Raw genomic sequence first — 19,195 nt, 5'->3', positions numbered from 1 at the left:
GGGGGGTGGCTCGCGGGAGGGTGGGCTGCGGGCAGGCAGGCCGGCATCAGGCGCCGTGCTGAGGTGGATGAGGCGGGTCTGGGGCATCTGGTCGATGTTGATGCTGTACTTGGTCTCCTCCTTGGGCTTGGGCCGCAGTGTGGCCGTGGCTGTGGGCAGGATCACGTAGCTCGTGTCCAGAGCCTTCTCCTGGGCCCGGCTCAGCTCCGAGTCCAGCTTCTTAAAGATGTCCCCATCGCCGACAAAGGCGGACTTGGGCGCCTTGTCCTTCTTTAGGGTCAGCGAGTGGTTGGGGAAGTCGGGCAGGGGCCCGCCAGGGTAGCGGGGCGAGCCGTGCAGGTGCAGCTTGGACACGTTGGCCGGCAGGCTGTTGAAGTTGGTGGGCGGCCCCTTGGTGTGGGCCAGCTTCAGCTTCTCCTCCTCGGGCAGCGACGGCCGCTTCAGTGTGCCCGTGATGGTGGCTGTGCGGCAGGCCGCGATGTCCTTGTTCAGCACTGCAGGGGCCATAGGGAGAGACAGCAGAGACAGGTCGAGGGGGTCAGGGCAAGGCAGGACAGTCCCCAGCAGGAGATGGGCCATTCTGGCCCCACGCTGCCACCTCCTCCTGAGAGCCCCAGCCAAATTCTGCTGGGTCCTGGGCTGGGGGCTGGCTTTGGGCATGTGTCACCAGCTCATGCCTGAGGCTTTGGCATCTGGGGCTCCTTTGCCTTTTTAGATGCAACTGCCACATGGGGTGCCTCTCCCAGAGCGCTCCCCGAGAGGACAAATGGCTGTCACCCACACACTGCCCTCCCCAGCAGCTAATGGCGGCCCTCGGTGCCTGGAAGCGCAGGAACATGGCTCCCCAGAGTGGCCAGAACAGCCTATTCCCGTGGGAGAGGCCCCGGCCAGCCCCCACCTGCTCCTGACACCCACAGCGCTGGCACCAGGCTCTGAGTCAGTGAGGGGAGGGTGAGCCCGGACTGGAGTCCAGCAGCTCCCTGGGTGGCTCTGAGGCCCGGCCGGACTCCCTGTGGCCTGGTACCTCTGTCACAGCTCCTCTTGTGTCGGCCACACCTCACGGCCTGCAAGCCTTTGTCTGGCTCTCAGCCTCTGCCCTGAAGGCCGCCTGGTCCTGGGAGGCGAGTCCCCTTGCACCCAGCCACCTCTCTCCGCGCAGCTGCACCGGGCCCAGGCTGCCCTGACCTCTGACCTGGCCTCCGGTTTGCCCTACGTCCCGCCTGCCAATCAAGTCAGCTTCCACTGGCCAGAGGGGAGAGCCCACAGCTGCCACCCCCACCTGATGGGTGCCCACCCTCCACACCCCCTCCTCTCCAGGGTCCCACTCTCCGAAGATGCAGGGGCCCCTCCTCGGGAAGCCTGCCCCGACCCCTGCACCCCTGCCCCATGCTCACTGGTGACCAGCTCCCATGCCACACAGGGCCCGGCCCCCTCCTTCTGCCGGGTCAGCTGCCAAGGCCAACGGCCACTCACTGTCCTGTCCATGACTTTCTCTGGTCCCCTCAGAGTGCCCAGGCCACCAAGCTGGGCACTCTTCCCCACACTCTGGACGGCAACACTCTGTGCCCACCTCAGCCCCACCCTCTCCCCTCACCCAACCTGCACAGCCCGGCAGTGCGCCGCCACCTTCCCGGCCAAGGCTGTTCACCCCTGCCCAAGGGTCAAGGCCACCTCATCTGTCCCGGGGCCACCCCACAGCCCACCAGCGCTGGGGGCCCCCACGTTCCACATCCCCCACACTTTGCTCCCCAAGGCAGAGCAACGTCCCGCACAGGGGACCGGCGCGTGCGCCTTCCCTGCATACACCCAGCTGCAGATGGATAAGATCCAAATTCTTTCCAGGCCCCAGGCCCCTCGCTGGGCACCTCCGTAGCCTCTACTTGCAGAGCAAGGTCTCTCCCTGGACACACTCAGCACTGCCGCACGGCCCCCACCCTGCAGCTGTGGCCACTCACCACACATCCACCTGCTGCTCACGACCCAGACGGCGCCACGGCCACCTCGCTAAGAAGGAGCAAGGGCTGGGAGAGGCCCGCACACACCCAAGCAGGGCTGGGCCATGTCACTGATGCCCCAAGTCTCGGGGAGTTTTAGGGCTGGATCCCTCCCCACCCAGGCTGTCCCTAGCCATCTACCAAGACTACCTCTAGGGAAGGTGATCCTCAAAGTATCCGACCACCCGAGGGAGCGTGGCCACTTGGCCCCTCCCCCGCCAAGAAAGACACCACCTGCCACTGCCCGGCCATTTCCCAGCGCTGGGGAAAGAGCAGACATTTTTGCCTGGTACTTGGGGCTGTGGGGAGGAGCTTCCTTTCTTCCAGGAAGCCCAGTGCAGGCCTGGGGCTCAGTGCCAGGCCCTTCCCCACTCTTCCTTCCCACTGCCTTTGCCCGCCCCCCCCCAGTCTGAAAGCTCGACCTGCCTCTCCCCTGTGCTTGGACTAATGATGAAGAAATGAAGGCGACACAGACACGGGCTCTAGAGGAAGACCAGGCGGGGGGCGGGTGGGCAGGGGTGGGGCGGAGGAGGGTGGCCCCATGAGGAGGATGGCGGGTGGATGCAGGGGCTGCGGGTGCTTAGATGGGGCTGCGCTCATCGCCTGGGGGCCATCGTGGAGGGAGAGGAAGTGCCGGGTCGGGCAGGGGAGGCCTCTAAGAGCCCCACCAGCACCTGCTGAGCATGGGTTCCAGGACAGTGTTCTGGAAGCTTCTTCTCATGCCCCACAGACGCTCCGGCAGCCTCAGGGGAGTGCGTGGCGGTCGGGGCATGGTGGCTGAGGCCACTGCACCGGGCCTGAGTCTCCCGCTCAGACCAGGACTGCCGGGGGAGGTGGGCGTGGATGAGATGGATGCGTGGGGTGAAGAGAAAGAAGCAAGTGGGCCGGCCCGGCCACCTGTCGCTCTCACCTGTCAGGCGCTCACCTGATCTACAGGCCAGATCCACGTCCTTCTCGAAGTCGGTCTGCAAGACAGAGACAGCAGAGTGGGGTGAGGGCCATGGGCTGCCGCCTGCAGGGGGTGTGCACGTGCGTGTGCAGGCACGCTCATGAGGGTGAGTGATCCACACGCTCGACATGCCCACGTGGTGACCGTGCCTGAATGCTCTTGCCTGTGTGCGTGTGTGAGTGTATCTGTGTGTATGAGCGTGTGCATTTGTGTGCATGTGTTTATGTGTGCGAGTGTGTGTATACCTGCTTCTGTGTGTATGAAAGCGTTTATGTGAGTGCGAGAGTACTATGTGTGCCAGCATGTGCACATATGTATATGTGTGTTTCTGTTTGTGTGTGGGGCTGTGTGTGCTGGGGGCACACGTGTGTTATCCCTCCAAGATGTCTATGGAGCAGCTAACCCCCAGCCCCTCTGGTTCCGTCTCCCCGTCCCAAGCTTCAGGAGCAGCCCTGGGGCCTGCAGTACCAGAACTGTCCTCTGCCCCACATCCCTCCAAGGGGCCCCACACCAGGACCACCTGTTGCCACAGCCCTGGGAGGGAGAGGCAGGGCCTGGTCTGGCCACCCCTCTGGCAGTGGCATGGTCCCTGCTGCAGCACCGGCAGTGCAGGAGTGGGTGGCTCTCAGTACCCATTCAAGCCCGGGCATGTCCTTCTCCAGGGGCCACAGGGCTCCAGGGGACAGGCTGGCCCTTACTCTCAAACCTGAAGTTTCCTTCCCTGAAAACGCAGCAATTGGGTTAGCTGAAGATGGTGAAGTCTTCCCTCTGGGGGCAGAGGTCAGGCCAGGAGAAGCATCAGAGGAGGGAGAAATCGTGTCCCAAGAGACAAAGTGTCTGTTGGGGCCCGTGAGACCTGCTCCCTTCCAGACGGAGACATTGAGGCTGGGGGCTGGAGGTCGCACTTGGACATCACTCGGTGAGCCAGAGGTGGCCTGCCTTCACCAGAGGACCTGGCCCTTGCCCACTGGGGCTGGATGCTGACATCTGCTGAGGCGTTGCCTGTGACCCTCGCAACCACCATGAGGCATCTGGGCCCTCGAAGACCTAGGGACACCTCCTGCTGCCAAGGTCACTCTGCACTGGCGGGCAGCAGACTCCCAGTGGCAATTCAGAGAGTTCACCCAGGTTGTGACCAGCCGGAGTGGGCAGGGAGCAGTGTCTGGGTGGAAATGCACTTGAACCGAGAGGGGCAGGAAGCCACTCCAGCTGCCAGGCTCAGTCGAGACAAAGCCAGGGCAAGCAGCTGCTGGGGCCCCGGGGCCTGCAGGACCGAGGCAGGGCGTGTGGTTCCACCCTGCACATGAGCCCCCAAACGCACATGTCGAGCCAAGGCAGGAGGACCAGTGTCAGGGGCAGGTCAGGTGACGGAGGTGGGAGGAGGAGCCCCGGGCACAGGGCTGTAAGGAGGAAGGTGCTGAGGTGGGGCTGTGGCGAACTGGGGGGTCCACGGGGGACAGCACAGGAGCCCAGCGCTTGGGGGATCCTGGGCTACAGCCCTCACAGTGGGCCTGTGCAAGGACCTGGGTGTGGATGGGCCTGAAGGAGGGCAGGACCACACTCACACAGCTGGGGGTGGGCAGAGGGGAGCCCAGGGAAGAGGCGGTGGCCGGGGCACAAGCCAGTGGACAGGCGGGAGGAGGGAGGCAGCAGGTGGAGGTGGGGCGGGAGTGGACAGGCCGGCCCCCAAGCATAAACCAAGTGAAGCAAGGTCCTTCCCTGGGCTGAGACCGAGTGTGGTGAGGATAGGTGGGGGAGGGTATCAGGGGGCAGAAGGTGCAGGTGACAAGCAGAGGGTGGTGTCCAGCTAGAAGGAACCACTGTCACCAGGAGGTGGGCATGGAGTAGGTGCCAGCCTTCGCCCAAACTCCTCATTAACTCAGCCCTTCCCAGGTGAAAACCCTGGACCAGTGATTTCCCCTCGGCAGGCCTCGGTTTCCCCAAATGAAAACTGGGTTCGGAGCTCCTCCTAACAGGGCTGCCAGGGCCTAGCAGAGGTCTGGGCACAGGGAGCACCTGGAGGCACCCGGTGAGGGGTGCCAAACAGGGGGCAGTCTGTGTCCCCCCTACTCCTAGTCCTACCATGAGCTGGGCATGGCCGTTCTGGAAGGAGCCCCCGGAGTCCCCGTTGCCCTCCTCCTGCCGATCGACCACACGGCATTTCACAGCGTCCTGGACCTGGGGAGGGACAGCCAACAGCATGAGTGGGCAGCCATGCCTCACCTGCATGGAGTCACAGAGACCCCACCAGGAGCAGCATCTGTGCAGGGCGGGTGCCACGGGGAAGGTATAGGGGCCCTGCGACAGTGGGGGCTCCCCTCACAGGGCCACCACTTCTCTGCAGGGTCACGACCCGCCCAGTGGAGAAGGGACAGAGATGCCCACAGCAGAAGAGCCCGGCCCTGCTCCCTTCGCTACGCCCTTTGTAGCACAACTCAATCACATGGGCCTCTTGGCCAGAGTCCGCCAGTCAGGACCTGCCATCTGCCTGCAGAGGGTCCAGGCCTATCCTAAGTCACCAAGAGCCTCAACTTCCTGACTGCCCTGGGCCCTCCCTGCCCTGGGAGTGTCCGTCAGGGTAGTGAGGGCTGTGCCACGGGACGGCCAGCCCTGCTCCCTTGGTTAGCCGCATCGCTAAGAGCAACACACCCGCCAATGACAGGAGCAGGCCCCATGGGGGGCTACAGAGGACAGCCCAACCAAGCGGCCAGCACAGAGCTTGTCAACACAGAGGCTCTGCCAGTTATGCAGGGGACGTTATCGGGTCAGGACACAGGAGGAAATAGCCGACTGTTCATCTCCCATGTGACAGCCACCGGTCGGCTGCTCTAGGCAGAGCCTCTGTCTTCCTGAGCGGATGCTCCCGGGGCAACATTGTGCAGAGGGAACTGTGGCTCCCTGGAGGAGGAGTCCTGAGCAGAAGCTAGGAGAGGTAGGAGGCGGATCAGGCACACGCCCACCCACCACAGCCCCATGGGCCCTGTTCCCTCACCTCAGCGTGTGCAGCCCACTCCTCCTACCAGGCAGACGGGGACAGAAGCCCAGAGAGGGCAAGAGACTTGCCCAAAGCCACGTGGCCTGTCAGAGGCAGGGCCAGGTCTGAAGCCAGGGTCGCATGGCCTCTGGCCCTCTGACACCAGCTCAGTCTCATAGGCCGCCCCGCCAGGGCAGACCTTCCTCCAAGCCTGTCCCTCAGGGACCTGCCCGCTGACATCCACTGAGCACCTGCTGTGCGCCCAGACACCGGCAGACCGTGATCCAGGACAGGCAGACCGGAAAGCACCTTCTCTGGGGGCTTGAAGAAGAGCTGGGACTCCCAGGATCTGTCCTGTTGCCTCTTCAGGAACCTCACCTGGTCATCCTTAGCCCCAGAGACCCAGGCTCTATTGCACAGATGAGGGACTTACTTGTCCACCTGCAGGAACATTCCAGGCCCACAGGGCCAGCTGAGCTGCCTGGCCCCACCCCCACCTGGCCTGTCCTCCTCATACATCCCCCATCCCCTGGTAGCCTCTCAGAGGCTGTGGACGTGGGTAGGGCTCCCAGCCCCTCAGCACCTGGCCAGGCAGCAGGGCCCCTCCCTCTGCCCTGGACACGGAGCCCGCACACAGGGCTGGGAACTTAGAGAGGCTGCTGGAGAAGTCTCGCCCTCAAGTCCCTGTCCGACGCACCATGGGAGGGTATGGGGTCCCCTAGTCCGTTCCCGACCCCACGTTCTTAAGTTTCCTAGCAACGAGGTGGCATATGTCCCGCCCCTGGTCCCTCTCTCTCCTGTCCTTGGAGCCCCTCCTCTCCACTGCTCTCTCTGTTCCTCCATTTGTCCCTTCGGGAATGCCCTGCTGGCTGTCGTAGAAATCTTCTCTCTGACTCCTGTCTTTTCTACTTTGTGGGAAATGGCCTCTATTCGTTCTCTTTGTCCTCCCGGATCTGTGTGCTCTTGAAAAGGCCCTTTGTCATCTTCCTAGGCGGTTCCAGGGAGGAATGGGGGTCACCCACCCACTCCCAGCCTTTAGCCACGTCCTGACTCTGATCTAAAAGCAGGTGTCTTAGTCCATGGACGTCACATGCATGTGTTTCCACGTTTCCACCTCTGCAAGATGGGACACTTCACCCTAATCGTTGCCACCAGCCACATGGTAGTTGGGATGCAGTTTGGTGAAAACCTTCTATTGACACTTTTTGAAAAGGTCCAGAAAATGCTAGAAGCCAGAGTCTCAGCTGTCCTGAAAGCGGTTTATCTCTGCCACTGGTGCCTGCATTCCTGTAGGCCCCACCTGCCGCTGTCCCCCAGGCCAGCTTCGGGCAGCAGGGCGTCCTCAGGAAGAAGTCGTTACGTTAATGATCGAGCCGTTCCTGGCAGCCTGGCTGTGTGCTGGACACAGGGCCAGCCATTGTCCCACTGTCGATGCCCTTCATGAAGTAAGTGCACAAGTCTGCGCCCTGCCAGGATCACCGCAGCCTAGAGCAGCACTGGGGGCCTCCCGGAGCCTCCCCACGGAGGGGACATGGGAAGGGCCGTCGGCCACACGGTAGCCCCAAGGACACCATGGGAACCAGTGCCCGGCATGGGCTGGGCGAGGACCCACCTCTCTGCGCAGGATGCAATGCACCATCACGATGACGAAGCCCTCCAGCGAGTCGAACACCGCGAAGAGGATCTGGAAGAGGGCGGAGCGGCGGTCGGTGACAGCGAGCACAGCCGACATCCAGGTGAGCGCCAGCAGCGGCAGCACCACGCAGGAGCTCCACAGGGAGGCCCTGGGGACGGAGGGCGTCAGCGCTGCCCCAGCCCCGCCACCCATGCCGGGGAAGGGGACACCCCACCCCACAGCCCCCGGTGGAGCACCTGGCCGAGCCCCGCCTCTGTCACTGGAGGCTGGGGCCAGGCCCCTGGTCCTCTCTGGAGTCCATCTCCCTCAGGGTCCCCCAGCCCCTAGGCTGTGACCTATACCTGCTCTCCTCCCCAGGGCTCCCATCCACCCATCCTTCCCCACACCCTGCCTCCCCTCTCTCAAAAGACCCTAGGCTGGGGAGGAGCCCTCGGTCAACACTGAAGTCCCAGCACCTCCCTCAGGAGCCTGGAGGTCCAGGGGGCCTGAGGGGCCAGGCATGGGTGGAGCTCTTAGGGAGAGACCAGGCTCCTGAGTCCAGGACAGACGGGAGAGGAGGAGGCTGGAGGGGCCAGGGCCTGGAGCTGTTGGCTCTGTCTGGGGCCCTCAACCAGCCCAGGCCCCAGGCAAGGGATCCAGGCCCAACTGCAGAGCAAGGTGACTGTGGGGGAGGGACATTTGGCAAGAGGTGAGGGGGCCAGAGCCCCAGAGCTCAGAGACCAGGAGGGAGAGAGAAGCTGCAATGGGACAAGACAGAGGACAGATGGATGGACAAGGCCAGGCAGGGGGTCGGAGAAGACAGATAGACAGCGACAGGCCGACAGGCATTTCCTCCTCTTGGCAGCCTGCTCTGCCTGCCCCTCCCGGGCCCCTCGTACCCTGCCTGGACCTGTCCCTGTGGCTGTGCCCCTCAGTGCCACCCCCTCTCCAGGAGCTCAACAGGCCTCAGTGCGAGCTGTGCAGGCCTGGCCCTGCCCGCACTGCCTCAGCTCCATATGTGGCCTGAGCAGGTCTCCCTGTCCTCACAGTGGGGGGACACTGTGCGTTATCAAGGAGCTGTGGACAGAGGGTACCATGGGCTGCTTAAGGAATGTGCCCTGTCCCCGTCCCAGGCACTGTCATGACTCTGGGGGCCACTGGCCTGGGGACCACTCATGGGGCACCCAGGCCTTGCCCAAGGGTCACCAGACTCACCGTCATACCAGGGGTGAGGCTGGCCTCAGGCTCACCCACCGCCCCCCAAAGGAGAAGCAGGGGGTGGGGCAGGAGGACTAAGCAGGGTGTGGGGTTGGGCACCAGGCGGCAGCTGGAGCACCAGGGCTGGGGAGAGGGGTGAGGAGGACTGGGGTCTGGTCAGGACAAGGACCCCCAAAAGCAGAGGGCTTGGCAGGGGTCCAGAAGGCAGTGGCTGCCTCGAAACTGCACACTCTGCTCCCTTCTGCCCCACCCCCGCCCCCGACCTGGCTCAACCATAGCGCCACTCCCACCCACGCAGGGCCCAGCCCAGGGGACACCTCGGTCCTTGTCCTCGTCTCTCTGGGCCTCTGGTGGACACAGCCAGTCATGCCTGCCTCCTGGAGTTTCCTCCTCGACCTGGCCCTAGGTCCCACGTCCTCCATCCCAGGCCCAACCCTGCTTTTCTCCAGCAACGCTGTCCTCAAAGAGTCGCCTGCCCCCAGCCTCAGCTGTTACCACCTAGCCGTGGCTCTGACACGTGCAGGCCCAGTGCCTGAAACCGCAGCCACCGACTCGCAGCAGAAACTCCTGGTCCTGCCCCAGCCAGCGCCTCCAGGTCTCAGCGGACAGCTTCCCTGGCCACCCACCTTCTGCTTCAGGCCAGAGCCAGGAGTTGCCCTGAAGCATCCCCGACCCTCTTGGGCACAGCACAGGCTCTAGTCACCTCGCAGGACTCCCTTCACCCCCAGACAGCTGTGGGGTCTCCTGGAGGCCCCCCACCTCCTATAGCTCCCTTTTACATGGAAGCCCTGCCCGGGCACGAGACCCTGGCCCTGTTTCAGAGGCTGCCCTGCTGACCCTGCCCGGTCTGCACCCCTCCCCGAGGCTGCGGTGGCAGGCCTTGTCTGTTTGCTCCCTGCTGTGACCCGCACCTGGTACGGCGACTGCCACCAGGAGTCCCTGCACAGATGTCCATATACCCCACGAAGGACTCAGAGGCACCCTGAGCAGGGCCCTCCCTTTCCTGGCTCTGGGCCTCCATGGTGGGGGCTGGCTCACCTCCCTCCTCCCTTCAAAGCAGGCATTCCGTGAGCCTCCCCCAGGGAGGCCTCAGCCCCACGAGGCAACTTCCCGCTGTCTCCCTTGGTTACAGCACTCGCAGAGCACTTCTGCGGAGGCCAGAGCAAAGGACCCAGGAAGGTCCAGGGCCGCCAAGGGAGCTCCCCACTTGGAAGGCAGATGCCCCAAGGTCTGTGTGGGAGAGTCACCACCTTGGAATTGCTGCCTGACCTCCTCCACTCGGAGCAGGTAGAGCCCCCAGAGCCCCCACGGTGTGACTGGTGCTGACACGAAGAAAGGGAAATGCCAACCCCAAAGAATACCGTCCTCCCTGGGGCAGGGTGGGCCAGTGTGGATCCGGGCACAAGCCGGCCCACCCTCCTCGCTCGGCCCTCTGGTCACACCCAGGCTAGTGCTCACCCCGAACCTGCTCCTGTGGCAGGTCACACAGCTCCATGGCCAGCGTCCTCTCCCACGGACAAGAGAGAGAACCCTTGGGGCTGGGAAGCCCAGACGCTGGAGACCAGCTCCCCCCAGCTGCGCCCGCACCGCCCAGCAGCCCTGGGGCTGCCGGGTCACACTCAGCCCTGCGCCGTGGCTGCCTCTCGATCTCTGACACACGCACGCAACACTCATATATGCACGCACACACCTCTATGTGCTCCATGCTTGCACACGCGCACACATTCGCACATGCAGAGGCGCCCAGTCACACACACGCGCACACACACATACTTGCACTCACAGCACACTCAATCACACACACTTGCACACATGCACAAACTTGGCTGTGCTCTCACACACACAGGCACACACTCACACGTGCTCACTCACACACCTATGCCCACACCAGGTCACGCCCTCACAGCTGCACACACACGCGCTTGCGCATGCCCAGCTGCACTCGCACACGTGCACTCACATACACACAAGTGCACAGCTGCACACCCCAGTTGCAGTCACACACATAGGCACGCATGCACCCGGTTGCTCTTTCTCACACACACTCTCACAGGCTCTCGAACACTCACACAGCCCACACGGGGCAGAGGTTTCCCACCAGGCAGGCCCCTGGCTTTCCCCCACCCTGCCACAGAGATGCGCGAGCCTCCGGCCCAGGCACCTACAGTCCAGGCTCTGCACAGGCGGACGGGAGCCGGGGTGGCAGGAAAACACCTCCGGAACCGACACATCGCAGCACGCAGCCCGGCCCCACACCAGCCCCTTCCCAATTGCAACCGCCTGCCACGGCCACGCCCTGCCCACGGCGAGGCCCGGCCCGCTCCCTGCCTTGCGCCTGTCCCTGGTGCTGCCAGGCCCTACAGCCACCTTGCCGGGAGGACGGAAGGGAGCCTGGGGGAGCAGAGGAGGGTAAGGGGTGGCCCAGGAAACCCAGAGTGGACGGCAGGAAAGAAAGAAATGAAAGAAAAACATAAAACAAGCAAAACGTGACTTAGAAGAGAGCAGAGCCCCGCAGGCAGGGCCAAGGCCGGGAGGCACTAACATGGCATTACTGGTGGCGTCGGAGGTGGCATCGGCGGCAGAGAGGACTCCACATTCGGCACATTTGAGGGCACGCCCAAGGGGGGGCTGGGGCAGCTGACTGCAAGTGAAATTAAAAGGCTGAAACAAAAGCAAGCCCACTGTTCTTGTGGAAACCAAGGGGTGCAAAATAAAAAAGCAAAACCAACCACACAGGAGTCCAGCCCGGAGCCCCTGCAATTCGGCCGATAGTCCTGGGGGCTCTTGTCCACCTAAGGAACCCAGGCCTGGGGCCACAGGCTGCACAGGGCCGGGTGCGGGGGGAGGGAGAAGGTGCAGGTGTCCGTGCACTGTGTTCAGCTGAGGGTGAACTCTCTGCCTCCTGTCTGCACAAAGCAGCAAGTTCCCTGGGGGAGGCTGCTGCCGCCTTCCCCTCACTTCCTGTGTATCCACAAGGGAGATGACCCAGATGGTGGCGTCCCGCAAGTCCTCCTGGGTGTGTGCATGCGTGTGTGTGTGCATGTGTGCTGGGTGCCTCCCCGTCTCCATCCATGCACAGCCACATGGGCAAGTCTGGGTGTTCCTGAGTGCATGTGCCCAGCGCCGGGCCGGCACTGGGAGGGCAGGCAGTGCACAGGGCATCCATGACTGGGCTCAGCTCCAACAGTGGCTCGTCCCCCCTAAACCTCAGTTTACCCTGCTGTCAGATGGGAGTGTAATAACAGAATCGCCTCGACAGTTACTCTGAGAAATAAGCAGAGACATCAGCACCGGGTGTGCTCAAGGGATGGCTGTCGCCTGTGCCGCTAGGCAGTGCGCGGCGCTCAGACCCTGGGGTGGCCACCGTTTCAGGAGCGTGTGCAGGACAGGGTGCTCAGAAGCAGGCAGGGTGAGGCCATAGGGAAGCCTGCTGCAGCCTCCACTCGCAGGCTGGAGAGGAGGCCCTGTGGCAGGGCCCAGACCCAGGGCCCCTAAGGCCAGGCTCTCAGCCACTCTGGCCCCCAAGGACACCCCACACCAGCTCAGCTGCTGTCTAACCAGGGCCAGAACCCACTACCCAAGGGAAGGCTTCCTGAAGCTTCGGTCCATGGGGGTAGGAGGAGCCAGGAAGAGAGAGTGAGACAGAGACAGAGACTGAGCAACTGAGCAGGACGGGCACAGAGGGAGGTGGGGACCCCACGCAGACACCAGCCGGGGGAGGACACAGAGAGCAGGGGAGGTAAGGTAGGGCTCAGAGGGTGGGCAGGACATAAGAGGCTCGTCTGCCCGTGGTTGGGCCCCACACCGCGCAGCTCCCTTTCTGTGACCAGGGCCCCGTCCCTGAAAGGTGGAGCAGCAGCAACGTCGCGAGCACCCCCCACCCTCACCTGGGCCCCACCACCTGCAGGGCAGTGTGCTCCGTGGGCTCAGGTGCCCCCCCCAGCCCCACCTGGCCCCTGAACTGTCTTCAGTGATGAAGGTCCCATTAGGACCATGAGCCAGCTGCACAGAAAGGGGATACCCTCTCAGGGACACACAGCAAACCTTGCAAAGTGGGAGGGAGGCCTGGGAACCGAGCACCTGACCTTGGGCTTCCTAAACAATCAGGCTCACTGTTCCTCAGGATCTTACAGGTCCTACTCTCTCACAGGTCAGATGGAGAAACTGAGGCACAGAGTGAGGCCAGAGCTGGCTGTGAGCCTGAGCAGGCCTTTGAACTCTGTGCCTCGGTTTCCCTCCTTGCTCCGGGGTCCCAGGCCCTGCAGTCTCGGACTGGGAGATGGAGCATCCTCCATCACCAGGGGGGTCTGGGAGGGCGGGCTCTGGGTCTTCTCGACTCCAGGCAGACGAGGAGCTCGGGCCCGGGGCCTACCCTGCCCGCTCCTTCAGCTTCTTGTCCGTGATGCCGTCTTTGGACACGAGCTTGTTGAACACCAGGATCCCGATCACCATGTTCACCTGCCGGGCAGAGAGGTAGGCTGTGGGGGCCGGGAGACCACCCGTGTGTGCACGGCCAACTGCAGCCACAGCGACGGCGGCCCCCATCCCACCAAGGGTCACCTCCAGTGCCTCCACCGTGCAGACCCATCAGGCGAGGACCCTCAGGTGACCCCCAGCCCAGTGCCTCTCTGTGCACCACCTCACACCATCAGCACCTCTGCTCTGCCCCTCGCGTCCCTCCAATGCCAGGGAGCTCAGCAACCCCCAGGGCTGAAGATGCCCTCCCTGGCCGATACCTGTTTTGGGGGTGCCCTGCATGCTGGCCCAGCCAGGGTACATTCCTCCCGCACTCTGCTCTGCGCAGGCCACCCCTCCCTCTGATGGCTTCCTCAACTCCCCTGACACTCCCATGGCACCAACTGCCACCTGCCCAGCCGGGCACCTGCACCCAGAAGGTTCTCCTTGTTGTCTAAGGTATGTCTCTTGTGCTGCTGCCCAAGCTCCCACCAAGATAAGAACTGTTCCCAGAGCACCCCTGTGAGCTGCCTCCACAGCCCTGGGACCCTGGGGTCTCCCCTCTCTTCTGGCCTTCTCTGCTGGGATGGGGGAAGAGTCCCGGCTCACACCCCACCCAACTCCAATCCCATTGCCAGAGGGTCCCTGAAGGTCCTCCCTTCAGGCTCCCACTTTATAGAAAGAAGCAGCTGGCACCCCAAGGTGCAAGGACAGATCCCCTCAGGTCCATGTTCCTGCAGCGGGAGGGTGGGGGACCCTGGGACTCGGTGGGACCCTGGACCAGGGACCCCACACCCTGCGGCCCTATAGTTGCCTGAGCGCGTGAGTCCACACGCAGGGCCCTGGAGGGAAAGTTCCCAGACTGCGACATCAAAGGTTCAGCCGGCCCGACGGGTGGCGTCTTTCCTGGGCAGCCTGGTTTTCTGACGTGGCCGGGCAGGGAAGGGGGACGGGCACCCTGCCTGAAGCAGGCCCTGCTTGGCCCCAAGTCCAGGGCTCGGGCTGCACCGTGTGTCAGTGTCAGCCCCTGCTTTCCTGATGTGCCCTGGGAGGGGACCTGTGGGGCTGGACACTCCTGCCTCAGGTCCTCCTTCCCCAGTCCCCAGGCGCTGAGGCCAGGCCCTGGAGGCGCTGACAGGCCTGCCGGACTCCCCCACTCTGCCTGGGTGCCTTCAAGGAATGCCAGGAGCTGGGGCACTGGGGAGGGGCCGGGGCCGCCCAGGGATGCAGCCCCATCACCTCCACCACCCTGCCTCAGGCTCCTCCAACTTGTCCCCTGCATGGTCAGCCCCCACCCCTATTCCTCTATCCCATCCAGCCTGTGCCCCACCCCCCACGAGGAGGTGGTGCAGCCCTGTGGAGAGAGTGCGTAGCTGCAGGAATCCGTGGACGTGGACACCCTCTCCTGGGGGCGGCAGGGGAAGGGCGGATGAGGGCGGCTCTAGAACCCTGACGCTCCACCAAGGGGCAGAGGCTGGCCCAGCCGGTCTCGTGGCTGGACGCAGCGGAGGCCAGCAACCTCAGGCAGGTCCCCCAAGTTCCTCTGTGACCCGTGGACAATAACCCTGTGTGCAACTGCCACAGCCTTGCATTCCTCATCACACAAACGTGGGGGACCAGTGGGAAGGAAAGTCCAAGGCCCAAGAAGGAGAAGTCCTCACTGCCAGGCAGTGGGCAGCACGGCTCAGCAGTGGGCACTTACGGTCCCGCTTGCATGCTCCCCATGGCTTCCGTCACCCATCCATCCACCTGTCCCCACCCCTCCCCTGCCACCCACTCACCAAACCTGCACAGATCTCCTGGCAGGTGGCAGTCGGTGCCTAATAATCAGGTGAGCTCATGCTCGCAGGTGTGAAAGGCGCTACCCCAGCCCAGCCCCTGCAGTCTGAACACCCTGAGGGCAGGTCGGAGAGGGGGTGTGGGTGCCACCCACCCTTTGGCAATCAGGGAGACCCTGAAAGGGCAGAAGGTCCACCCCAAGGCCCGGCTCAGGGGCAGGTGAGAGCACCAAGGCTCTGGGAGGTGAGGGGCCAGCCTGGGACAGTGGGGAGGGGTCTGGGTGGGTCAGTACCAGCACGACAGCGGCCGCCGGTCCCACGAAGGCATAGAGCAGTCCCCCCTCCAGGGAGAGCCAGCAGCTGGGAAGAGACAGGCTGTCAGGGCCACCCCCACACAGAGAGGGCACTGCCACCCCCAGAGAGGGCACTGCCAGCAGCTGGGGGGAGACAGAGAGGGCACTGCCACCCCCAGAGAGGGCACTGCCAGCAGCTGGGGGGAGACAGGCTGTCAGGGCCGCCCCCACACAGAGAGGGCACTGCCAGCTTCTCAGGAGGGAAGGAGATAAGCTGGGAAGCAGTGAAAAAAGCCAACACTTATTAAGCACCTCCTGTGTGCAGGGCAGTTTACACACATTCGTTAGCTTTAGAACCCTCGGGAGCCCCTAGGCAGCCATCGTCGCCCCATCTTGCAGATGGGGACAGGCCCAGAGCAGAGTACGCGCCTACTTAGAGCCACACAGCAGGAGGACCAGGCTGGCAAGCTGAAGGTGGCTGGACCATCCCTCCTTCCCCAGGCTTCTTCCTGGGGCCTCGGGCACACCCTCCTTCCTGACATGATGTCGATGCCGGGCTGGCTCCCCGGCCCGCTCACCTTGGGCCTGTGGTCTCAGCAGCTGGCCCTGTGCTCACACATCTGGCCCGGCCGCTCCCCACACCCAGGCATCAGCCCCACGCTCCTCACTTCTCTGGACCCCGCCCACGGTGCCCACAGGGACCTCAAACCCAGTGAGGGCCGCTCAGCTTTCCCTCTGCCCTGAGCAGTCTGCCCTATGCTGTCTGTCAAACAAACCCCTCTTCACCCTTCAGAACCCCACTTCAATGTTCCCATCCCCTCCTGATTCACCCCTTCCTCCAGCAGGGGGGATGTCCCCTCCTCTTATCTCTGGGGACGGTGCTCAGATTCCCCTCCTGGTGCCCACCCCCTGGGTCCTCATCCGCGCCCAATCCCCAGCACTTCCCAGAGAGGGAGGCACTCCAGGGCCCTGCTGCATGCTGTTCCCTGGGGCCCCACTCAGCCGGCACAGTCACCTCCTCCTGACTCTCACTCCCCACTCTTCCCTCCCCACAGACGCAGCCCCTCCTGGCTTCAGTTCCCTGCTGCCCTCACCCAGTCCTCCTGTCCCATCCTGCACCCCAGACCCTCTCTCCCCACCTCCTCTCTCACCACCTCTGCAGCCCACTGCCTCTAGGATGACCCTGAGTCTCCTGGCTTGGCATGTAAGGCCCCCAGGACTTGGCCTCAGTGACTCCATCTGTGAAATCGGCCTGGTGTGGGGCGGCACCCACTGTGCCTACAGCTGTCACCCTCATGCAGTCCTCCCTCTCACCAGCACTGTGCACAGGTGGGCTTCCCACTGAGCGGACGGGGCAACTGAGACTCAGATGGGTAATGGGCCTGTCCAAGGCCACCTAACTAGGAGGTGGGAGGCTCTGACGGCCCCAACCCCACTGCTCTCAATCCCACCGCCCACCGCGCTGCCAAGGAGGAGCTGGCTGGTCGGAAGGAAGGGCTCAGCCTCCAGCCCCTGGGGCCCCACCCTCCCGAGCCTCTGCAGCTGGTGCCTGGCCAGCCCTCACCCCCCAGGCCGCGGAAGGCTCTGGGAGGCCATGCGGGCACCCACCACACCCCACCGTTCCGACTCACTAGTTCATGGTGCTGTACCCTTTGGCCTTGGTGAATCCCACGGAAATGGCCACGACCAGCGCAGGGAGCCCTGGAGAAGGACCAGAAGAAAGGGTGTCGGGCCCCACCCAAGCCCCGACACCCCCACCTCTGCCCAGCCCTGCCTGTGGAGGGCAGGGGGCCAGGAAGGTGCCGCTGGAGCCTCCGAACAGAGGGTGAGGCTGAGTGCGAGAGGACAGGAGGTGGACAGGCCGAGGACTGCAGAGCTAGGCACGGGGCCGCCAGACAAGCAGGGAACACAAGGGATGCCACCGCGTTTGAACTTCAGATAAACAAGGAATCACTTCTTAGTATATGTAGGTCCCAAATAATGCGCACGACACGCTTCTACAAAGAAATTATTTGTTACCTGACAGTCAAATTGGACAGGGTGCCCTGTGTTGTATCTGGTGACCCTGCGGGGGGCCCAGAGGGAGGAGCCCACCCAGGGAGCAACGGAGGGCAGGGGTGGCCGGGGGCATGAAGGGGGCTGCAAGGGGCAGGAACCAGCAGCAGGGCCGGGGGAAGGACGTCCAGGAGGCTCCAGAGGGAGGCCCCCGCCCGCCCACCGCTCACCCCAGCCCAGGCAGAGGAAGCGCTTGCGGATGAGGCGTTTCCGGAGGCGGCCCGTCACGGCCATGTAGGACTGCCAGGCCTCGGTGAGCACCCAGCAGAAGGAGGACAGGAAGAAGAAGTGCAGGAAGGCGGCCACCAGAGTGCACACCACCTGGGCGGGCAGGCAGGTGAGAGGACACTGGGCAGGCGCTCCCCGGCCCCACGCCTGCCCTCCCACCCTGAGGGAGCCGCAGTGTCTGGTGCTCTCAAGGGGACCGGCCAGATGCCCAGGCAGGAAAAAACCTACCCTGAGGGGCTGCTGAACATCTTAAGCCCCTGGCATGGGTGCTTGTATGACCCCATCCACCAACTGCCAGGGACAGACACCGTCCCTCACTGCCTTCCTCAGGCCTCACGCACAGACACACCACTCTAAAGCCCCAGCTAAGCCCACTCATTCAAGACGTGGTGAACCCAAGGCCCAGAGAGGGCATGTCACACCCCAAGGACACACAGCAAGGCCCAGATAAGCTCACGGTGGCCATGAGCATCTGCCACAGCACTCAGCAGGGTCCGGGAGGCCAGGCCTTCCCTCTGTCTTGCTGAAAATCCCTCTTGCTGTATTTTGTCTCCTGCATTGCTAGGGTGGCCCCTTGAGGAAGCAGAGGCCCCCACCTGAATGCTGGGCCTGCTGTGTTTAGCTGGACAGGCTGTGGAGGCCACAGGGTGGGGACCGGGGGTGGGCGTTCCTGGGGAGGGCAGGCTGAAGGGCCCCACCATGAGCTGCCAGGCTCGGGGCTGGCCAGGGTGGTGGCAGGAGTGGGGAGAAAGGATTTAAGTCAGAGCTTGTCAGCCCTGGTGACACTCCCCAGCCCTGACCCTCGAGCTGAGGCTGAAAGGGCACAAGCCAATTCCACCCCGATGGCTGGGTAGGGACCTGAGCTGATCTCAAAGGGCCAGTCCAGCTGAGACTCTGGGACACAAACTGCCCTTCGTGGCCAGCTGACCAGCTCCCGCTGGGCTGCTGCAGCCACAGGAGAGCGAGTGACTCCACGTGGCTCAGGCAGCTCTTCCTGCTCCCACCCCCGCCTGCCTGAGCTCCCAGCGATCCCACAGTCCAGGCCCCTGCTGGGTCCACCCTCACTCCAACTGAGGACGCTGGCACGTGCGTGGCAGGGAGGGAGCTGCCTACCTTGTTGCGGGTCTGGGTCTGCCCAATGAGGATGAGGGCGTTGGAGGAGATGATGGACAGGCAGAAGTTGATGAGGATGACAGACCGCTCTGAGCGGATGTACCTGAGGGAGAGGGCAGGGGGCCAAGATCAGTACCCAGCAGGGCCTCATCTTCACAAGGACTGCGATCCTGTGGCCCACACCAAGACCACGGCCCCATTTCCTCCCTGCAGTCACTATCACCATCATCATCACTACCAACATCACCACCATCACCACCACTACTGCCATCACCATTACTACCATCATCGCCACCACCACCACCATCACGAACATCATCACCACCACCACCACCATCACCACCACCACCATCACTACCACCGTCACTGCCACCATTACCACCACCATCACCATCATCACCACCATCATCACCACCATCACCACCACCATCACCACCACCACCACTACCACCATCACTACCACCGTCACTGCCACCATTACCACCACCATCACCATCATCACCACCATCATCACCACCATCAC

The 19,195-nt window shown here is 63.5% G+C and overlaps 1 protein-coding gene across 1 annotated transcript in view; it reads right to left on the bottom strand.

The window, feature by feature from the left end:
- The window catches only part of ADGRB1 (adhesion G protein-coupled receptor B1), a 73,174-nt gene that overhangs the window by 2,432 nt on the left and 51,547 nt on the right, over positions 1-19,195 (bottom strand). Inside the window, exons 20-28 of the mRNA XM_012647947.1 lie at positions 18,673-18,775; positions 17,502-17,652; positions 16,908-16,977; positions 15,277-15,343; positions 13,123-13,208; positions 7,530-7,701; positions 5,026-5,121; positions 2,920-2,959; positions 7-494 (exon numbers count right to left, since the gene is read on the bottom strand). Coding sequence (XP_012503401.1) covers positions 7-494; positions 2,920-2,959; positions 5,026-5,121; positions 7,530-7,701; positions 13,123-13,208; positions 15,277-15,343; positions 16,908-16,977; positions 17,502-17,652; positions 18,673-18,775 — 1,273 coding nt within the window. The remainder of the gene's footprint in view (positions 1-6; positions 495-2,919; positions 2,960-5,025; positions 5,122-7,529; positions 7,702-13,122; positions 13,209-15,276; positions 15,344-16,907; positions 16,978-17,501; positions 17,653-18,672; positions 18,776-19,195) is intronic.

This window comes from Propithecus coquereli, unplaced genomic scaffold, assembly GCF_000956105.1.
Source record: "Propithecus coquereli isolate 6110/MARCELLA unplaced genomic scaffold, Pcoq_1.0 Scaffold28, whole genome shotgun sequence".
Classification (NCBI taxonomy): domain Eukaryota; kingdom Metazoa; phylum Chordata; class Mammalia; order Primates; family Indriidae; genus Propithecus; species Propithecus coquereli.
The sequence above is the reverse complement of the archived record's forward strand: the minus strand, read 5'-3'. Positions and strand labels throughout refer to the sequence as shown.